The 20,903-nt window shown below is 40.4% G+C and overlaps 1 protein-coding gene across 2 annotated transcripts in view; it reads right to left on the reverse strand.

Moving 5' to 3' along the window:
- Window positions 1-20,646, reverse strand: part of RNF121 (ring finger protein 121) — a 75,328-nt gene extending 54,682 nt beyond the window's left edge. The window contains exon 1 of one of the 2 annotated variants that reach the window (XM_016218135.2): window positions 20,578-20,646. In XM_016218135.2, the coding sequence (XP_016073621.1) occupies window positions 20,578-20,640 (63 nt within the window). In that variant the 5' untranslated portion in view covers window positions 20,641-20,646. The remainder of the gene's footprint in view (window positions 1-20,577) is intronic. The other variant, XM_016218136.2, reaches the window with a different exon arrangement.
- Between the last annotated feature and the right edge of the window lie 257 nt (window positions 20,647-20,903).

Here is a 20,903-nt window from a genome sequence, read left to right on the forward strand (position 1 = left end):
TTCAGAAAACAGTTGTATTTTTATATACCAATAACCAACCATCAGAAAGAGAAATTAAAAAAACAATCCCATTTACAATTGCATCTAAAAGAATAATACATTCAGGTACAGGGGTGAAAAAAAAAGAGAATAAAATACCTAAGAATAAATTTAACCAAGGAAATTAAAGATCTGTGCTCAGAAAGCTGTAAGACACTGAAGAAAGAAACTGAAGATGCCAATAAAAGGAAGGATATATTGTGCTTGTGGATAGGAAGAATTAAAATCATTTAAATGTCCACACTACGCAAAGTAATCTATAGATTCTTTGCAATCCCCATCAAAGTAGTAATGGCATTTTTCACAAAACTAGAACAAATAACCCTAAAATTTATATGGAAACACAAAATACCCCAAATAGCCAAAGCGATCTTCACAAGGAAGAACAAAGTTGGAGATAACACACTACCTGATATCCAACTACACTACAAATCTATAGTAAGCTAAACAGCATGGTACTGGCATAAAAACACACAAAGATCAGTGGAACAGAACAGAGAACCCAGAAATAAACTCATGCCTGTATGGTCAATTATATAACATAGGAGGCAAGAATATACAATGGGGTAAAGATAGTCTCTTTAATTAATGGTGTTGGGAATACTGGACAGATACATGCAAAAAAATGAAACTATACTATTTTCATACACCATATATAAAAATAAACTCAAATGTATTAAGGACATTCTTAAACATAAGACCTGAAACCATAAAACTCCTAGAAGAAAACATAGGCAGTAAATTCTGTGACATCACTTTTAGCAATATTATTTGGATATGTCCTCTCAGGCAAGGGAAATCAAAGAAAAAAACTAAACAAATGGGACTGCGTCAAACTAAAAAGTTTCCGCACAGCAAAAGAAACCCTCAACAAAACAAAAAGGCAACCTACTGAATGGAAGAAGATAATTGCCAATGATACATCCAATAAAGAGTTAGTATCAAAAATATATAGGAAATTCATACAACTCAATAAAAAAAAAAGCCCTGGCCAGGTAGCTCAGTTCGTTAGGGCATCATCCCGATACACTAAGGTTGTGGGGGTTCGATCTCTGGTCAGGGCAATGAATGCATAAATGTGTGGAACAACAAAAATCGATGATACATCCTCCCTCCCTCCCTCTCTCTCCTCCCCTCCTTTCCTCACTCCCTCCCTTCCTCTCTCTCAAAAATCAATAAATAAAAATAACTAAACAATCCAGTAAAAAAAACTGGCAGAGGACGTGAACAGACATTTCCCCAAAAGGACATACAGATGGCCAACAGACATATGAAAAGATGCTCAACATCACTAATCATTAGAAAAATGCAAATTTAAACCACAATGAGATACCACCTCACAAGTGTCAGAATAGCCATCATCAATAAATTAACAAACAAGTGTTGGCAAGGATGCGGAGAAAAGAGAAACCTCATGCACTGTTTGTGGGATTGAAAACTGGTATAACTCCCATGGAAAATAATTAAAATTAAAAACAGAACCACCATAGGATCCAAAATTCCACTTTTGGGTATTTATCTGAGAAATCCAAAACACTAATTAGAAAGGACATATGGATCCCTGTATTCAATGTAGCATTATTTACAATAGCCAAGGTATGGAAGCAACCTAAGTATCCATCAAGAGATGAATGAATAAAGAAGTTGTGGTACATATATACAATGGAATATTACTCAGCCATCAAAAAGAAAAGAAACCTTGCCATTTGTGACAGCATGGATAGACCTAGAGGGTATTAAGATAAGTGAAGTAAGTCAAAGAAAGACAAATATTTGACTTCACTTATATGTCCAATCTAAAAAACAAAATAAATGAATAATCAGAAACAAACTCATAGAGACAGAGAAAGAACTGATGACTGCCAGATGGGAGGAGGGTTGGGGGACTGGGTGAAAAAGGTGAAGGAATTAAGAAGTACAAATTGCCAGTTATAAAAATAGTCATGCGGATATAAAGTACAGCACAGAGAATAGTTAATAATATAGCAATAACTATATATGATTTAGATGGTTACTAGACTTATTGCAGTATCTAAACACTATATTGTACACCTGAAACTAATATGTCAACTATAATTGAAAAGAAAGAAATAATTTTTTAAAAAGAAAAATATCTACTAATCATCTGGAAAATAAGTATTCATTTGACACCAGGAGGTATCCAGAAAATCGTGTTTAAAAAACATGTCAAAACAAAACTACTACATGGTGTTTTTTAAATTACTTTGCAGGGGGTGGGTTTGGTTAATCCTCACCCAAGGATATTTTTTCCATTAATTTTTAGAGATAGTGGAAGGGAAAGAGAAGGGGGGGGGGAGAGAAACATTGATGTGAGAGAAACACACTGATTGGCTGTCTCCCCCACATGCCCCAAACAGGGCTGGGAATTGAACTTGCAACCCAGGTATGTGCCCTTGACTGGGAATCAAACCCACAACTCTTTGGTGTGTGGGCCAACACTCTAACCACTTAGCCACACTGGCCAGGGCTCTAAAACACTTCTTTTAACATTTCTTGCAAGGCAGGTCTACTGGTATTAAATTCCCCCACTTTTTGTTTGTCTTTATTTCTTTACCTCTTTTAAAGGACAATTTCACAGGGTACAGAATTCTAGGCTGGTGGATTTTTTTCTTTCAACATATTAAACATTTCATTCCACTCTCTTCTTGCTTATAGTTTCTGAGGAGAAGTTAGATGTAGTTCTTATCTTTGCTCCTCTACAGGTAAACAGGTAAGGTATTTTTCAGGATTTTTTTAATCTTTGATTTTCTTTTTTCTTTTCTCTTTTTAGATACATCTTTATTGATTTCAGAGAAAGGAAGGGAGAGGAAACGAGAGAGAAAAAGATCAATGATGAGACAGTTGTCATTGATCAGCTGCCTCCTGTACCCTCCCAACTGGGGACCGAGCCCGCCACCTGGGCATGTGCCCTGACTGGGAATCAAACTGGGATCTCTTCGATCATGGGCGGATGCTCACTCGCTGAGCCACGCCCAGCTGGGCTAACTAGTCTGTTTTAAAAGCATGCATTTACTCAGCCCAGGGAGCACAATCATTTCCATTTTACAGAAGGCACGGATGAGATATAAAGTCAAGAAATGACTTATTATAGACTATGGATATTTGGGAGACAGGTAGGAGAGGTGAGGAGAGGGTAACAGACCTTAGGGGAGAAATCAGAGTCAGGACATAGGGCCTCAAACAGTAAAGCTAATGACTAGTCACAAGGTCCTGCTAGGGCCATATTATGACTTTCATGAGACCTAGGTACTTTTGTCTTGTGTAGACCGTTTCTTCTACTAAAAAAATTTTTTTAAACATATTTTGTGACTGCATCAGTACTGAGATGTATAAACCAGGCTGGATTATACCTAAATTCTTCTTATGATTAAAAAAAAACTTAAGACATTTTTATGGATCCCTAAGTACTGTGCCTACCGTACCTAATGGATAAGTTAGCCCTAGGTCCTGCTGTCTCTCCAAGTTGACCAGTCACTTTGCTCTGTGGCTTCTGAGATTCTCTTCTCTAATGGGCTGATCTGATCACGCAGCATGAGGTTTACGTTCCCACAAAATCTCACGCTGCCTAAATACACACACACACAAAACAGTAACCTCCCTCTACTCATATAAGTACTATAAAGTCACTGGGAAATCATTTGACAATAATGTGTAGTCTGTGTTAAAGAAGGGTTTACATACATTCATAAATGATCAAACCCAAACAAAGAAAGATACATGACACTGACCTAAAAATGCCAAAGTCATGGGAATCTTACACCTGGCATCTTGATAATAGCCAATAAATATTTGTTCCTTCATTTGTTCATTGAATCACAAGACAGGCATAAAACAAAGTCTCTTTCCTTATAAAACTTAAACTTACATTCTAATGCAAAAGACATAATAAACACTTAAATAAACATATTTATATACATTAAATAATTTCTAGTAGCAGTGTTATAAAGCAAAGAAAGAGTAAAACATAAGGCTATTTTGTTGCTACATGTAGACACTCTCCTTTCCCCAAAAGGTGTCCAACAACAGAACATGCTGAGCGGGATGAACAGTGAAACTTAGCCCATGTGGTATGCCTTAATTCCTTTGGTTTTATCTCATTCCCATTTTTTCACTCCAAGAAATGGTTTCAGGGCAACAACTACCTTTCTCAGTGAAGAGAAACAGTTGTAGGTCCTAATCTGGCATGATTATTTATCTGATTTATTCCAAAGAGCAGGGCATTTCTCGCTATCCTCAGTTTCCCTGCATATAAAATGAGGGGGGTTGGCTTACGTGATTTCAAAGTCCCTTAAAGCTAAAATGTTATAATAATTCACACCAAATCTGTCTAACTCCAAAGCGCTGAAGTCAGCTATAACACTTTGGCTTTCCAAACTCCCAGTTTCCTTAGTTACCACAGAAGTAAAAGCAAAATGCCTTCAGTGCGGTGAGGTGTGATATAATAGGATGTGACCAAATTAAATCAATGAAAATGTACCAAGTGACTACCACATGCATGCATCAGAAATATCCATCACTCAGGGGGATGACCCCTTGCTCTGGCTTCAAGTACCTGCTAACTACAAAGGGACCTAAACTCTGGAACCCCAGCCACCAGGGCAACCTGGCATATCAAAGGTCTCAGCTGATCCTTCCAAAAGTTAAAGACTGATCAACTATGCAGCTAAAGACTTCATTCTTTCACAAAACATTAGAGATGACTAAGCCCAACCTTTGCTCTTGAGGTAGTCAAAGTCGGGGTGGGGGGGAAACAGACTATTAAACATAATATGATAAGGATAGCCACTGACATATAAATAAATGCTGTGTAAACAGAGAAAGAAGAGATTAGCTAGCTTCTAAACCTGGTATGAACAGAGCACAACCACCAGGCTGGCTGTCTCTATCTTGTGGGCACAGATACTGTGGTCTGCTGGGTAATAACAAGTGAAGTCCAAAGGTTCATAAGCTATCCATATTTGGCGCTCCCCATTCTCCTCTCATTTACATTTTTCTCCAACTCCTTAGCCTTGCCAAGAATTCAAGGTCAATAAATCAAAGTAGAACTACCTCATTTTTCAGACCTCATAAATTATCTGGGGATCATGCTTAGCCAGACTGTAAGGCCTAACATGAACATACTCTGGGCAGTGAAGTGGAAGTGGATGTTGGCTGTAATAACTGCTATGGCTGCTCTCTGCCCTTCACCCCCACCACTCCCATCATCAAAAGAAAGCACATCCTCCAAGCTAGCTGACTTGGAAAGCTTTTTAAATGACACTGTTCAAATATAAACAAAAGTAGAATAAATAGTTTAGTGACCTTTCCCCCATTCAACACTTTAACCTTTGCTTTTTTGGTTCTTCAATTCCTATACTATCAAATTTGCTTTTTCTGAGACTGGCTTCCTCTTCATCTGGCCCTCCTCTCTCACTCCTTTATGCACTCCAGCTTCCCATACACTATACTTTCTGCCCATTCATAAGACCCAATCTGACATCACCTCCTCCGGAAACCCTTCCAGAACAGGATTATCCTTTTTATGAGGTCCTAAAGCCTTTACAGTCCGGACTATTCATGTGCTGATCACATCTACTAGCCTATGAAATTTCCCTTGAATTTTTTATTGCCACAACTCCTTAGTACAGACTTTGTCCTTGCTCTCTCCTAGACTAATGTAGTGACTTTCAGGGTGATCTAACTCTGATCTTGCCAGAACAGATTCATAACATAGAAGCAGCCAGTGATCTTTATCAGACACACACATCTGACTGCATCAGCCTGCCACTTTGACCAGTTCTGATAACCTTTTATGGCTTTCGGCTTAAAGTCCAAACTCCTTTGATGACACCCAAGGTACTTCGTAATCTGGTCCAACCAGCTACTTATCTCACCACTCTCCACCAAATAGCTTACACTCCAGCCACACTGAACCACCTACCATTCTAACATGCTCTTCCCTTTTATCCCTCACAGCTTCTACTAAAGGCTGCTACTGTCTTCTCTCTCTAGAATTCTTTCCTCACCTTCACTGTCTAGTTCATTTCTATTCACTCTTTAAAATTCAGCTCAGCTCTGGTCGGTGTTGCTCAATGGTTAGAGCACTGGCCCACACACTGAAAGGTCAAAGATTCGATTCCCAGTCAAGGACACGTTCCATTCTCAGGTGAGAATTAAAAAAAAAAAAAAATGCTGCTCAAATATCAACTCCTTTGTGAGACATTCTCCAACTGTATTCATTCACATACTATTCCACAACTGTTAATTGATCATATGTTAAGCTCCAGAGGGGATACAGTAATATATAAATAACAGTTTCACACTCAGGGAGCTTAAAGTCTGGTAGATCTCTTCAGGTGGAGTAATTCCTTTCCTCCTCTGCTCTCCCACAAAGTTTTGCAATTTGCACATACCTCCAAGGTCACATTCGTTTTATACTTGCTTCTCAGTGTTTCCATCACTGGGCTCTACTCATCTTAAGGCCAAGGATTTTTTTAAAGTTTACTGAGGTATAGCATCCATTTAAGATGGATAATTCAATATTTACAGAGTTGCTCTTAACCATCTTATTTTAAATCATTTCCATCACTCTAAAAGCAAACAAACCTCATGTTCATTTGCCAACTTCCCATTCCCACACCCAACCTAGGCAATCACAAATCTCATCTCTATACAGATTTGCCTTTTCTGGACCTTTCATACAAATGAAGTCACACTATGTGGTCTTTTTGTAATGGATTATTTCACACAGCATAATGTTTTTCAAGGATGATCCATGTTATAGCATGTATCAGTTCTTTCCCTTGTCTTGCCATGTAACATTCTACTCACAGCATGGATATACATCTTATTTATGTACTTACCAGTTGATAGACATTTGGGTTGCTTCTACTTTTTGGCTATTATGAATAATATTGCTATGAACACTTGTGTATAAGCTTTTGTGCAGACATATGTTTTAATTTCTCAAGTATATATGTAGGGATGGAATTACTGGATCATATGGAAACCCTATGCTTAACTTTTGAAGAACTGCCAAGCTTTTCCACAGCCACTGCACTATTTTACATTTCCACTAGCAGTGTATGAGAGTTCCAATTTCTCCACACTCTCAACAACCCTTGTTATTATGTCTTTTTGATTATGGCATGAAGTGGGATCTCTGATGGCTAATGATCTTGTCATGTGGTATTGGCCATTTCTAGAATTTCTTTGGAAAAAACTCTATTCAGATCATTTGTTCATTTTTATTTTTTTTTAATGTTTTTATTGATTTCAGAGAGAGGAAGGGAGGAGAGAGAGAATCATTGATCAGCTGCCTCCTGCGTGTCCAGTACTGGGGATCGAGCTAGAAACCTGGGCATGTGCCCTGACTGGGAATTGAACTGTGATCGCCTGGTTTGTGGGTCAATGCTCAACCTCTGAGCCACACTGGCCGGGCCATTTGTCCTTTTTTTAAAAAACTCTCACCCAAAGGTATTTTCTTCTATTGCTTTTCAGAGAGAGTGGAGGGGAGGGGGGAGACAACAATGTGAGAGAGACACATCGGTTGCCTCTTGCACATGCCCTGACCAGGGCTGGGGATTGAGCCTGCAACTGAGGTATGTGTCCTTGGCTGGAATCAAACCCGGGACCCTTCAGTCCACGGGCTGACGTTCTAACCACTGAACTAAACCTGCGAGGGCCCATTTGTCCATTTTAGTCAGATTATTTATCTTTTTCTTGCTGAGTTTTAAGAGTTCTTTATATATTTTGAATACAAGTCCCTCATCAGATATTTTCTCCCATGGATTATTTGAACTATTTATCTTTGTGTTTCAAAGAACTAGCACATAATCTGGCACACTGGATGTGTTTAATAAATGTTAGATGGATGTTACATAATACCTTACTCATTCACTATCCCTCTCACACTTCACACCTAGCACTAGACACAAAGCTTTGGAAATACAGACTGAATAATTCTCTCCTGAACAAACAATGGGGATGCTGCTGCAGAAGTATCCAGACGAATTGGGAAAACCATCTGAAACCAATAGAACTTAATTTGTATACACTCACTACTACCAGCCACCCTGGAGAGAGCTGCTGCTGCTCTGAGAATAAGAAGCAACTTTTATATAAACCATTCCCTCAGTGGTCCACACTCAGAAGTAGCTATCAAAATGCTTCATCACTCAGAATACTGGCCCCCTCCCTCCATTCCCTTAGCATGTAGGAGATATCAAGGACATGACAGAATCACAAACTATGTTCATTCATAGCAGTGAATGGTACATTATGTCTACTTGAAGTGTCCTTTCTTCTCCTTAAGGAACTCAGAACTTGATCCAAAGAGAAGAGACAGGCTGGCATCTGGACCACATCAGAGATACAGAGCTGACAAAAGTGCTCCATCCTTTGTGGCTACTAAGTCAAAAAGCGACTCTTCCTCATAAGAGAAATACTAACATGAAACCATATATGATCATTAATAACCAACAATAAATACTTCCCAAACTTAACACAGCATACAACTAAGACCAAAGAAAGCTCTGGAGAGAATGAAGAACACAGCTGGTTGTACCAGGAGGCCTAGGTCAATGGGGAAGGAAATGTCTCTACCATCTCTTCCTTCTTTTCTATTACTCAAGTTATAAACTGAACCCAGGCCCTTCAACCTCATGCCCTTTTTGCCAGTCACTGTGTCACCCAAGTTCAAAATTTTCTGGTGTCTCAATGCTGGCTATAAGAGAAAGTCAAAACTCCTCAGCAGGCTACGCAATGCCCTCAATGCAAGCATCCAAAGTGAGCTCTTGTGACCACACCGGGCCACGATCTGACCCCAAATTGCCTTTCCCGTTTTACCTTCCTCTGTACCCCAATTCCTCTGGCACTTAACATATGCTCCCCTGTACTAATGTATAATATACCAAAAGTACACGCACTTTGGAAGGAGATAAATCTGGAAGCCCTACTTACCTAGATGAATGCAAAGTTTTCCCTGCCTCTTCAATCCCTTTTCCATTTCTGTCCCCAGAGTGATCTTTCTAAAATGCAAACCTGATCCTTGCAATTCACCTAAGTGCTTAAAGCTCTTCCATAGCCAATCATCCATACACATAAAAATCCAGACTCAGCACAGCATATAAGGCATCACATGATCTCACACCTGTCTCCCTTTCCAGTCTCCCTACTTTCTGATTACTGCCCACCTTCTACTCTAATGTTCCAGTGATACTAAACTGCACACAGTTCCCTGGCAGTGCCATTCTCTCCTTTTCACCCCTTACCTTGTACATGTTGCTCCTCCTGCCAAGAGGATGCTTCCCTTCCTTCTTTAGTTGATTACTTTTTTTAAAAAATGTATCTTTACTGATTTCAGAGAGAGGAAAGGAGAGGGGGGGAGAGAGAGAGATGGAAACATCAATGATGAGACAGGCATTGATCAGCTGCCTCCTGCAGGTCCCCGACTGGGGATCGAGCCCGCAACCCGGGCATGTGCCCTGACCGGGAATCAAACCCCGACTGCCTGGATCCTAGGTTGATGCTCAACCGCTGAGCCATGCCCAGCCGGGCATTAGTTACTTTCTAGCAGTCTTTTACACCGGCTAAAGTGCCACTTCTCAGAAGTCTTTCTTGATCCCTTGCCCACCATTTTCTGTGCTCCCAGAGATCTCTGTGCTTCTTTGTACTACAGCAGTTGTTATATCTGTTTACTTGACTCTTTCACTAGATTATGAGCAGCCTGAGGACAGGGCCTATGTCTTCATTATCCTTCACAGCTAAAAAAGTGCCTTGGTAAATGCTCAGAGTATGTTTGATGAATGGATGAGTGAACAAAATTCTCCACCTATACACATGAGACTGGCATAACAAATAACTTTAGTATTTTAAGCTGACAACATTGTGACTCAGAGTGCCTTACTGACTTGCCTCAGGTAACAACTGTGTGGCAGAACTAGGATAAAAAGCCAGATCTTCAGAATCCCAGACCAATATTCAGATGTCTCCCGAGTTCCAAGTTCATATTTCCACTTATCTAATTAACACTATCACTTAGATGTTTAAATAGCAACATCTCAAACTTAATGTGGCCAAATAGAATTTTTCACATTTCCTCCGTCCCCACTCCAAATTTCTTCCCTGATCATTCCTGTTTCAGCAGGTGAAACCATCAACCATGGTGTTGCCAATTATCAAATCAGAATAAAACAAATCCAAAAAACCTGAAAGTCAAACTTAATTATTTTCTTTCCCTTACATCCCATATCCAATCCACCAGCAAGTCCTATAGGCTCTACTTTAAAACATATTCTAAATTAATCCACTTTTCTCCAGAGTCTCAGCTGCCACCCATCCCCTACCTGCCCCCAACAGTATCATTTCTCATCTGGACTACTGCAATAGTCTAATTGCTCTCCTTGAATGCCTCCAATCCAATCTCCAGTAAACAGCCAGGAAGATCTTAAAATGCGGATCAGCTCACTTAACTTCCATTTTTAAAACCATCCAAAATCTTTTCTTTGTACTCTCAATAAAATTCAACATGTTTAGCAGCATCTACAAGTCCTTACAGATCTGATTCTGCCGAACTCCCTGACCTCAAATGACACTACTTTTCACTTGTTCACAATAATTCAGTCACATTGGCCTTTTTGGTCCCAACACATGCTTAGCTCATTCGTACCAACTTGAACTTGCTTCTCCTTCCATCCGACACATGTCTGCTTCCAAATCTTCAACTTGCTAGGTCATTATTCAGTTCTTGGTTCAAATATCACCTCCTAGGAGGCTTTCCATAACCACCCTAAAGTACCACCTTGTTCTCTATCACATTACCCTCAGAGCACCTATCACCACTTAGACTTATCTTGGTTGTTACTTATTTGTTATCTGCTCTGATGCTCTATTAGTAAGTAACTTCACAAGCGCAAGGACCTTGGATGTCTTGTTCATTGCTGTGTGGACAAAAAGGGGCCACATGCTAACCTGCCAAGCTCAGGGAAGGCCTCTGTGGCAGCTTAATATTTTTATAGCTGCTCACTTTTGCCCACCATCACTGTCTTTGCTCTTGCTCAGATCGTCATTATCTTTTTATCTTAGACTACTACAGTACTCCCAATATCTTCTTCTTACCCCAACCTGATCCCTCCAAAAATAAATTCAACACTTCTACCAGAGTTGATCATTCTCAGACATATATCTGAACATGGTATAAGCCCAAGCTTCCTAGCTTGTTGTTAAAAAAGACTCTCCAACCTTCTCACTCACTGCCATTCCCTACGTTTAACCTATACTCCAGTTATACATAAATTCTTATAGTTCCCAGAATAGTCCATGTTGTTTAATATCTCCAACACTTTGTATATCTTTTCATTTTGCCGGACTACTCTTCCCTACCTCACAGACTATCTACTGAACTCAAACTTACCCTCAAGAATCAAATCAAGAACCAAAGCATCTTCTCTAAGTCTTTAATGATTCCCTAAGCAGGCTTAATCATTCCCTCCTCTGTGTCACCGCAGTCCACTACACACACAGTATACTACAATTATTTGTTTCTGTGTCTGTCTTCCCCTACATGACTATTAGTACCCTGAAAGCAGATGTCATATCTTTATCTTTGTGTCCCCAGCACAGTATCTGGCATAGAGAAGCACTCAATAATTGATGACTAAAGGAATAAACATATCTTAATTCCTCAACTGGCATTCAAAGTCAACCTCAAGTTGGCCCCAACCTATGTTTCTAGATTTAGCATTTAGTTCTCTCTTACTTGCTGATCCCCAATCACATCCTTCTTTCTCACATTCACTTGGGGCCATTTTTCCTAATGCTCTCTCTCTAGTGAAATTTAATCACTCACTAAGGCCCAGCTCAGATGGCTCCCTCCTCATGAAGTCTTCCTAATCATACCAATGAGAAGGGATTTACTTCCCCAATAGCACTTTGGTTTTACTACTGATAAGGTATTTAGTATTTCTTATTTTATAAGTATAGCCACTTCCTTTCCAACTAGGTTACATGTCCTATTTGTCTAACTGAACTGTAAGCTCCTTGAAGGCAAGAAACATGATTTAGTATCTTTTCTCTCAATCCAAGTGCCTAACAGAGTGCTTTGCATAAAGCAAGCAGTTACCAATAGATGTTTTATTAGTGCAGAATAGTAAGCTTAAGGATTAGAGATTTAATGCTTCCATTTCTTCAGATATGTGCTTTTACCTTAGCATTAACTGGCCTCCTATCCATATGGTAAACGTTTACCCCTCCTTTAAGAATCAGCCCAATGTCATATCCTCTCTGAAGTCTTCCCTAACTCTCCCAAATACACTTAAGCACTCCTTCCATGTACTTATAGTACCTTGTACATAACTCTACTCAACACAATATATTGTCATTATCACTTGATGGTTCCTCTCCCCACTAGAACATGAACTCTTTTGGAGAATAGTCTCTTTATCCATGTATGAATTCCCAAGACCAAATAAAATATCTGGCTTAATTAAATGCTCAATAAGTATTCAGTGAATTTTGAAAACAATGAATCCATATTACAGAGAGCACCAGCAACAGAGATCACAGTCACATTACCAGATTCAAATCGCAACTCCAATTACAATCTATGCAATCCTGAATAAATTACTTAGCTGTGCCTCAGTTTTCCTCATCTGGAAAATAAAGATAATAATAGTATTAAAATAGAATTAAAAGAGCTAATGCATGTAAAATGCTTAGCATACTGCCTGGACCATGGCAGGCACTAAAAATGTTAGCTATTATTGTTACCATTAGAGTAAAAGGAGAAAAGATTGTTTCTGCAAGGTGCTAAATAACAAACTCAAGAAAAGGTTATGCTCAATCCTAAGGGCAATGGGGAGTCAAGCTGCACTGGAGGCCTCTTAACCGAGGCATCCAGTTATTGAGAATATCCTACTAGAAGGGGGAAGGGCAGAGGGAACACAAACCTTAACAGAGCTCAAGCCTCTACCTTCAGCTCTAGGCTCGCTTCCCTTTCTCTCTAGTTGCCCAGGGCCAAAAGCCCCATGGCTATAACTCTGCATCTCCCTTGGGAAAGCTGCACTTTAGAGGGAACTAATGAGTTTTATGTTTACCTACAGATCTTCCTCTGAGGGGCAAAGAGATAACAAATGACTTCAAAAGGGGAAAACACAGAGTGGAGATGAAGAATGACATCACATGGATTATCTTGGGTTGGCTTGCATGGAATAAACTTTCAGGCCAAATAGCCCCAGGTGTACTGAACCTACACTCCCCAGAGGAATTCTCTGGCAGCACTTGTGCCTCTCCATGGGTCAAAGACGCGAAGAAGCAGGATCTGGCAAAAGGAACAAAGAGGACTAAAACACTGAAGCTACAGAAATAAGAATTCTAGTCCAATTTGAAGAATTCTGAAAGAGTTATTCAAAGAGGGAATAGACTTACTGTAAAATGATAAGCTCCCTATCATTAGAGGGATTTAAACAGAAACTGAGTGATCACTTGCTGGGGATGTTCAACATGGATGGGTGGACTAGATTTAAGATGCAAGTTCCATAAACATCTGAATATCTACTCTATGCTAGCTACTGTGAGAGATTAGGTACTAGGAATACAGAGATGAAGAATGATACCATTCTGTCCACTCAAGGAGTTCACTGCCTAATGGGGGAGACAATGCAACACGTTAAGTGCTGATAGAAATCTATATAGGGAGCTATGGTGGTAGAAAGCAGGGCCTCAGATTCTGTGCCTATGACTCACTGGTAAGGAGCAATATGGCATTAACTAAAAACAGAAACGTTTCAAAAGCAGTTTATAAGCAAATATTTGTCAGGCGCTATTGTGTTACTGCCAGAAGAGACAGTAGGGATATCAGCTAACCTTTGTGGTTTAGTCAACAGTTCCTTAATCTTAAGCAGAATCCATACTTACAAACATTCTCATTTATTCAATAAATCCATTGGTGTCTACTATGTGCCAAGCACTGAGGAATGTACAGAGATGAGAAAGATGGCCCCTGCACTCAAGGAGTTAGAACATCCCTCTTCATCTTTTCTTCCTCTCTCTCTTACCCCACTTTATTGATCAGATGGCACCTTATTTTCCTTCTGGAAGTAGATAAATTATTAAGTCATAAGGTTAATCAAAACCTTAGCTTGGCCGGGCGTGGCTCAGAGGTTGAGCGTCAACCTAGGATCCAGGCGATCGGGGTTCGATTCCTGGTCAGAGTACATGCCCGGGTTGCAGGCTATCCAATCAATGACTCTCTCTCATCATTGATGTTTCTATCTCTCTCTCTCCCTCTCCTCTCCTCTCTCTGAAATCAATAAAGATATAAAAAAAAAAAAGAAAAAAAGAATAATGCTGGAATAAACATTCATGCACAAGTTTTTCTGTAGAAGTATGTTTAAAATAAAATAAAAAATGACTTAAAAAGCAAGAGTGAACTGGGAATGGGAAGTGTTGTAATGAGAAACCAAACAGAAAAGACTGTCTGTACACAGGTGTCTGCCAGAGTATAAGACTCTGACTGCATAACAAGGGTTACGGTCCTAGCCAGGTGGTTCAGTTCCTCCGAGTGTGGTCCTGAACACGAAAAGGTTGAGGACTCGATCCCCAGCTGGGGCAGGTATAGGAGGAAACCAATTAATGTTTCTCTCTCTCTAAAATCAACAAAAAAAAAACCTTGGGTGAAGATATTTTTTAAAAGTCAAAGGTTATGGAATTTAAGGTCATATGTAGGCCTTTTGTCTACAACTTTTCTATGACCATTTTGGCTTCTCTCATCCAATGTTATTAGCACAGATTGTTAACAATAATTATGCCTTCATTCATTTACTCATTCACTAGTATTTACTGAATACCTGAGAGGAATTGTAGGAAACACAAGGAAGGCAGAGTCAAACACTGGGACTCAGGACTTTCAAAGCTGTAAGAGACCTCTAAAGGTCGTCTAATCCAAACCTATCATTTCAGGGATGACGAACTGATGTACAGGGAGATTGGAATCCTTCATAAGTTTGTATCTTCACACATTTATTGAATGATACTCTATGCCAGGCACAAGGGATATAAGTATGGATAGGACCTTGACTTTCAAAGAGAATCCAGTCTTACGGGAGAGACAGACAGCATGACCCCAGTACAAATCACCTCTGTAAATGAAGTTCCACACTTACACAGAAAGTCTAGTGTAGGACAGTATGGAAAGGATAAAGCATTCATATTGTCCAGAGTATTTAAGAACACAGATGCTAGAGTCATCTTGGATTTGAACTCCAGCTCTGTCAAGTGGCTGTATTAAACAAATTACTTAAATACTCTATGCCTCGGTTTCCACATCTATAGAATGGGGATAACCATAATACTTGTCTTGTCAGGTTATGGAATTAATATGCATATAAAACACTTAGGCACAGGACCTGCTGTTATTCCTAGTCTAGAACCTAGGTCTATGGTTTACTACTCTAGTTTTTTTCCCCCACTACACTATGCTACTACTCATTTTACATGCCTTTAAAAAAGTCCAAAAATAAATAGTAAGATATCCAAGATTAAATCGCAGTCTCAAGTGCCTCAATCCCTTAATAAGATTTTGGCTTTCACGGACAATCCCTAGAGAAGAAAACCCCTGGAAACAAAGAACATGTATCAAATGTCTACAGGGAGAGACCCACAAGAGGAAAAACAAAAACCAAACAAGTGATTACTACTTAAAGAAGCAAGGACGGGAACTACCACAGCCTGCTTGCTGGGGATTTACCAATCTAGCTGGGAAAAGGAGATCTAACATGGATTGCCATTTTCTCCTTGATGTACCCACTGTCACAGCACCTGTGACACATTTTGTACTTATTTATCTACCTATGCTAGTCTGTGAACTCCTCATCCATCTTGGTATTACCAAGCATAGAACAGTGCCTGGCACACAGAAGGTACTTCAGAGAAGTGTGACAAATAAATAAATGAACACAAAGTAAAACCATAAAAGGTAGAGAAAGAAGATTATCAGTGTAGATCAAAATAGTTCTAGAAGCTGAGAGAACCTTGGACTAGAACCTGAAAGTACAGGTGGGATTTGGAAGGGCATAAAGGGAAAGGAAAGGTATTCTAGGCAGACAGGACAGCACCAACAAAGACATGGCCGTAATCAGAAAGAGCTGTAGATATGATTTAGTCAAACAGTTCATTTCTCATAGGGATGTCGTAAATATTCAATCAAAAAGCATGTGTTACTGAGCAGAGGCACTGTCTTAGCACAAACATTTGCTAAATGGTACCTATTATTACTACTACTCAAAAATAATAATTATCAAACACTTATTAGGTGCCTGATGTATGCCAGGCACCATGCTGAGTGAAGAGACTACAACAATGAGCAAGATAGACTTGGACTCTGCTTTCTCATGTAGCTAAGTCTAGTGCATGAGGCAGACAATTAAAATAATGCTTGGTAGGGCTGGGACAGGAGAAGTAAAGGGGGTCTGAAGGAACATAAAGTAGGGTCACCCAATCAGCAGGCAGTTAACAGAAAGCTCCTTGAGACACCCAAGGCATTCTCTGAGTCCCTTCAATGACCATAAGGCTTCAAAGTGAGATTTTGTTTGAATAAAGGGTTTTGTGACTAAATAAAGGTCTTAAAACCATTAATCTAGTCCAATCTCCTCTTTTAGCAAGAATAAAACAGGGTCCAGGAGAGGTAAATTACGCACTTGAGGCAATAATACCTTTAGTTGTAGACCAGGCTACTTGCTTTGAACTTGAGCTGGAAACTACTCATTGATCTTCCTATCACACCGTTTTGGCAGATGAATAAGCACTGGGAGTGGACACACCCAGAATTCACAGGCACTGGCCAGGAGGATGGGCTGGCCCTGATTGCATGTTGAAGTGCTTTTCTACCTTAGCTTCTAAGCCAGCTCTCTGTGCCAAGATGATGCCTCCAATTCCTCTCAGGAGTTGGCCAGATACCCCTTCCAGGAGAAATTCATTGGCTCCAAGAGTAGGTCTGCTTCTGGGCCTCCTAGCCAGTACCCAGGCTTTATCCTATTAACATGCTCAAGCACCCTGTGGTTGGCAAGTTGAGAGAAAGAACTTAGCTTAGCCAGTCACCATAGCCTATTTAATACCCAGCCTGAGCTGGCTAGACCCATCTCTCATTTCCCTAACTACCACTGAGCTAATCACTTATCATGACCAGGGGTTCAAGAGAATCAGATTATCAGTAAATTAAAGGACCTATTGTATAGATAAACCAATATTACTTTTGTTAGCCTCCACTTTGAACCTCTCAGGAATGAAATGCTGCTTCATGTTTTGAAGATAGGACTTTTGTATACAAAGACAGGGGTAGTTTACTTTAGTAAGATGAGTGTGCAGTTTAGGCCTTTAAACTGAGGGGAAACAAACACTTTGGAATCTATAAAAATGGGTTTAAAGCTTAGTGATACCACTTAGTAGTTGCAAGACCATTGGCATGTCTCAAATATTCTGAATCTCAACTACCTTGATCATAAATAGGGAATACTGTGCTAATAAAACTTGCCTCACAAATGTGAGACTCAAAATGCTCTTTTGAATCAGTCACTTATCAAAAGTATTAGATTGATTTTCACATATAATTGAGACCATACAGTTTTAAGTTACTTACCCTCAGAGCACAATAATGGAGAAAGAAATGGAATCAAGGTGCTCAGTGTCTCATGGGATAAGTTCAATATAGCACTGGCAGACATGGGTTGGAATCTGCACTTCCCCATTCACAAACTGTGGAATTCTAGGAAAGTTACTTAACCTCTCTAGCCTCAGTCTCCTCGCTTATAAAATGTGGTTAACACAATCTAACTCACAGGGCTACTGTTAGTAATAAATGAAATAATTAAAGTAAAGGGCTTTAAACAGGGGCTGGTTTATGGTAAGGACTCAATAAACAGTAGCCTATTTTACTGTTCACTCTTTTCTTAAGCCCTCTTCTCTATCCCCCTCTCTAAAACATGAGAAGCAGTTAGCAAAGCCCAGATTACCTCAACTATTAGAGAAAGTAATGAAGAAAAAGACAAAAGAGGAGGAAAGGGTCGTGAGTGAACTGATGGCTGCTGTTCCAGACTACTTGTCATATTAACGGCATCTGACATTGAAAAACACAGCTACAACATTCTGAAGAACAAACCACAGCATGCGCAATCTTTCCAAAGGAGTGACAAAGAGTACCAACTGCATTTTTGCTAGGCTATCCACTACTCTTTAATAATCTGGACTCCACAGTACAGTCCCTGCCAAGCAGAAAGTGCTACAGGAAGGCAACTCTGATGCCACATGTAAATCATTGCTTCTCTGTAAACCCATCTCTATCATAGAGACTTCACTGACTTCCCCTAGCCAACTCAAGTACTTGTCTCACGTGCCCCACTGAATTGTTGCACACTTCCATTACAGCAATTATCTTGTATTGTAAGGGTTCATTTGCATGTCTCTTCACTACACTGTAAGTTGATAAAGATCCTGTATTACTCATCTGTGATTTCCCAGTGAATAACACACAGATCACCATAATTACAAATTGAAGGATGGGTTTCACCTTCTTTCACTAGTTAAGGCTGCTAAGAAACAGCTGGGGAGACACTAGTAGAAACTCGCACACAAACTAAGTTCTGCCAGACCAGACCCGTTTTGGGGGGACTTTGTTTGATTGGAGTTTGAAGGAATGACTGACTGTTCCTGCTTCTCAGAGTTACTTTCTTAAAAACACAAAGAATAGGGCAGAACCAGTCCATACAGAATTTCCAGACAACAAATTATATTCTTTCTTAGTAACAGATAACAGAAGTGTGTGAGATGAATGCCAATGGTTACATATAAAGTTGACCTCCAGGCATGACACTCTGGAAGGATATTATGCTACTAGACGTTCTTAAGTTCACAAAACAATTAGGGAAGAAAAGCTAAGAAGCAAAGATCAAAAATGTCTTACATCAAGAACCCTGATATATGTAACTGATATCAGGCTCCCCTAAAAGAGAGCCCATAACTAACAAACCATTTACAATAACTTCAATACAGTATTTACCTTTTTCAAGGTGCTTTCAAATGTATCTGTGAACCGCAGCCAACTGTAATCACAGAAACTTAAGCCTGGAACAGGCCTTGGAGGTCATTTCCACAACCACCTCACCAACCAAGTGGTATCCAAACACCTCTAGTCTCTAGTGACTGGAAGTATGGTATAAAATCTTCTTTAAAAACCAACTCCTATTCTGACCACCTGTCCGTTTTTCAGTCTCCTCTCCCAACCTTAGTGATCACAATCAGGTAAACCAAATCCTCCAAGTTGTCCAACCATCTCATCCTCAATCCTCCCCACCTACCCCACCACCCAAAATATTGCCAGGGCCTCTAAGGTCCTGATCCCCCAGACATTCCACTAGTTCCATTCCTGACAATTAACTCCCTTCCTCCTACACCTCAGTGCTGTTCAAATACTGTCATGTGCAAGGCGACAAGCACTCCTAGCTATAAATGTATCTTTGGCCTCAGAATCTCTTCCCTTTTCTTTTTCACCTTCTCTCTCTGCTTCTCTTCATTCCCCTCATTCCCTTCAAACTTAGTATCTCCTTCCTCCTCGTGATTCCTTCAAGGACCACTGGTAATTGAATACAGCAGTTGTTAAGTGTCTACTAGATAGGTTAAAGGGGACCCTCAAGGAGCTCACCCTCAAAGAACTCACAAGTCTAGGAGGGAGAGATCATTTAACCTTTAAAACTCAGGTCCTCCAGGAAGCCTTCTTCAGCCAAAATTGCATCAGTACCCTCTTCTCAGTGCCACCAATACAGTATACCTCTGATGCAATGAGTAGTCTTCGTGTGTGTCTCTCACCATTGGACTGTGGGCTCTGCAATGGGAGGGCCCCTTGAGTCCCTATCACTTAGCCCAGGACTCAGCACAAAGGTGACAGTTAATGTCTCTTAAATGAGTGAATGGATGAATTCTGGTATACAGTTATTCATTCACCCATTTGTTCTTTCATTAGTTGACCCAAACTTTACTGAGCATACATTATGTACAAACTTCTAGTCTGTAAGGATCAATAAAATAGCTCTTACATAAAAATAACTCAAAACTATAATACTAGTAGATTAGCACTTTTCCGCCGGCCGGCATCCCCAACCCCCACCTGAAACTTGGTCCTTTCCCACAGGTAAAGCCCGACCTTCCCTTGCAGAAGTCCACGCCCCTCCAACTCAAGCTACCTTCTCAGCCCTCTAGTTCTAACCCAGGGGCCCCCAGCTAAAAATCTCAAATTGTACACCCCTACCCCTCTGGTTTCTTCCCCTGTCCTCCCTCTCCACCCCTGAGATAACTGCAAGTCTTCTACCCCCAAGACCGCCTTCGCGTCCCGGAGTTCAGGGTACCTCTGATTTCCCTCTCCGCGCATCCGCCCCCTAGTTAGCTCCTTCTCTCTCCAGATCCCGTCTACCCTAGGAAATTAATTATTCCCGATACCACCTCGCTCCTCCTTTCAGTTTTAGGCTGAGTCTCTCCTCGACTCTCAACTCTTACCTCATCTAGCTCTCGTTCTCCCACAGCACCTCCTCCAACCTCCACCTCCACCACTGCCGCCATCTTCACAGCTCTCCCCCTCCCCCGTCCGCCCGCGAGCCAGCTGCTTCCGCCGCTCAAGAGCTGCTAGCCAATCAGCGGCGTAGGCTCGGGCAGAAGGGCGGGGCATCGAAACAGGCCAAGACCCAAAGGGGACTAAGAGACCGTCTACATGGTACTCACTTAAAGGTCAAGGAGGAACGGTTCCCTTGCACTTCCTAGCTTCGGCGGAGGAGGGTTCTTGGAAAATGAGAAGTTAGACTTGTATGATTTTCAGGGCAAATATT

This window comes from Miniopterus natalensis, chromosome 11 (genome assembly GCF_054644295.1).
Source record: "Miniopterus natalensis isolate mMinNat1 chromosome 11, mMinNat1.hap1, whole genome shotgun sequence".
NCBI lineage: Eukaryota > Metazoa > Chordata > Mammalia > Chiroptera > Miniopteridae > Miniopterus > Miniopterus natalensis.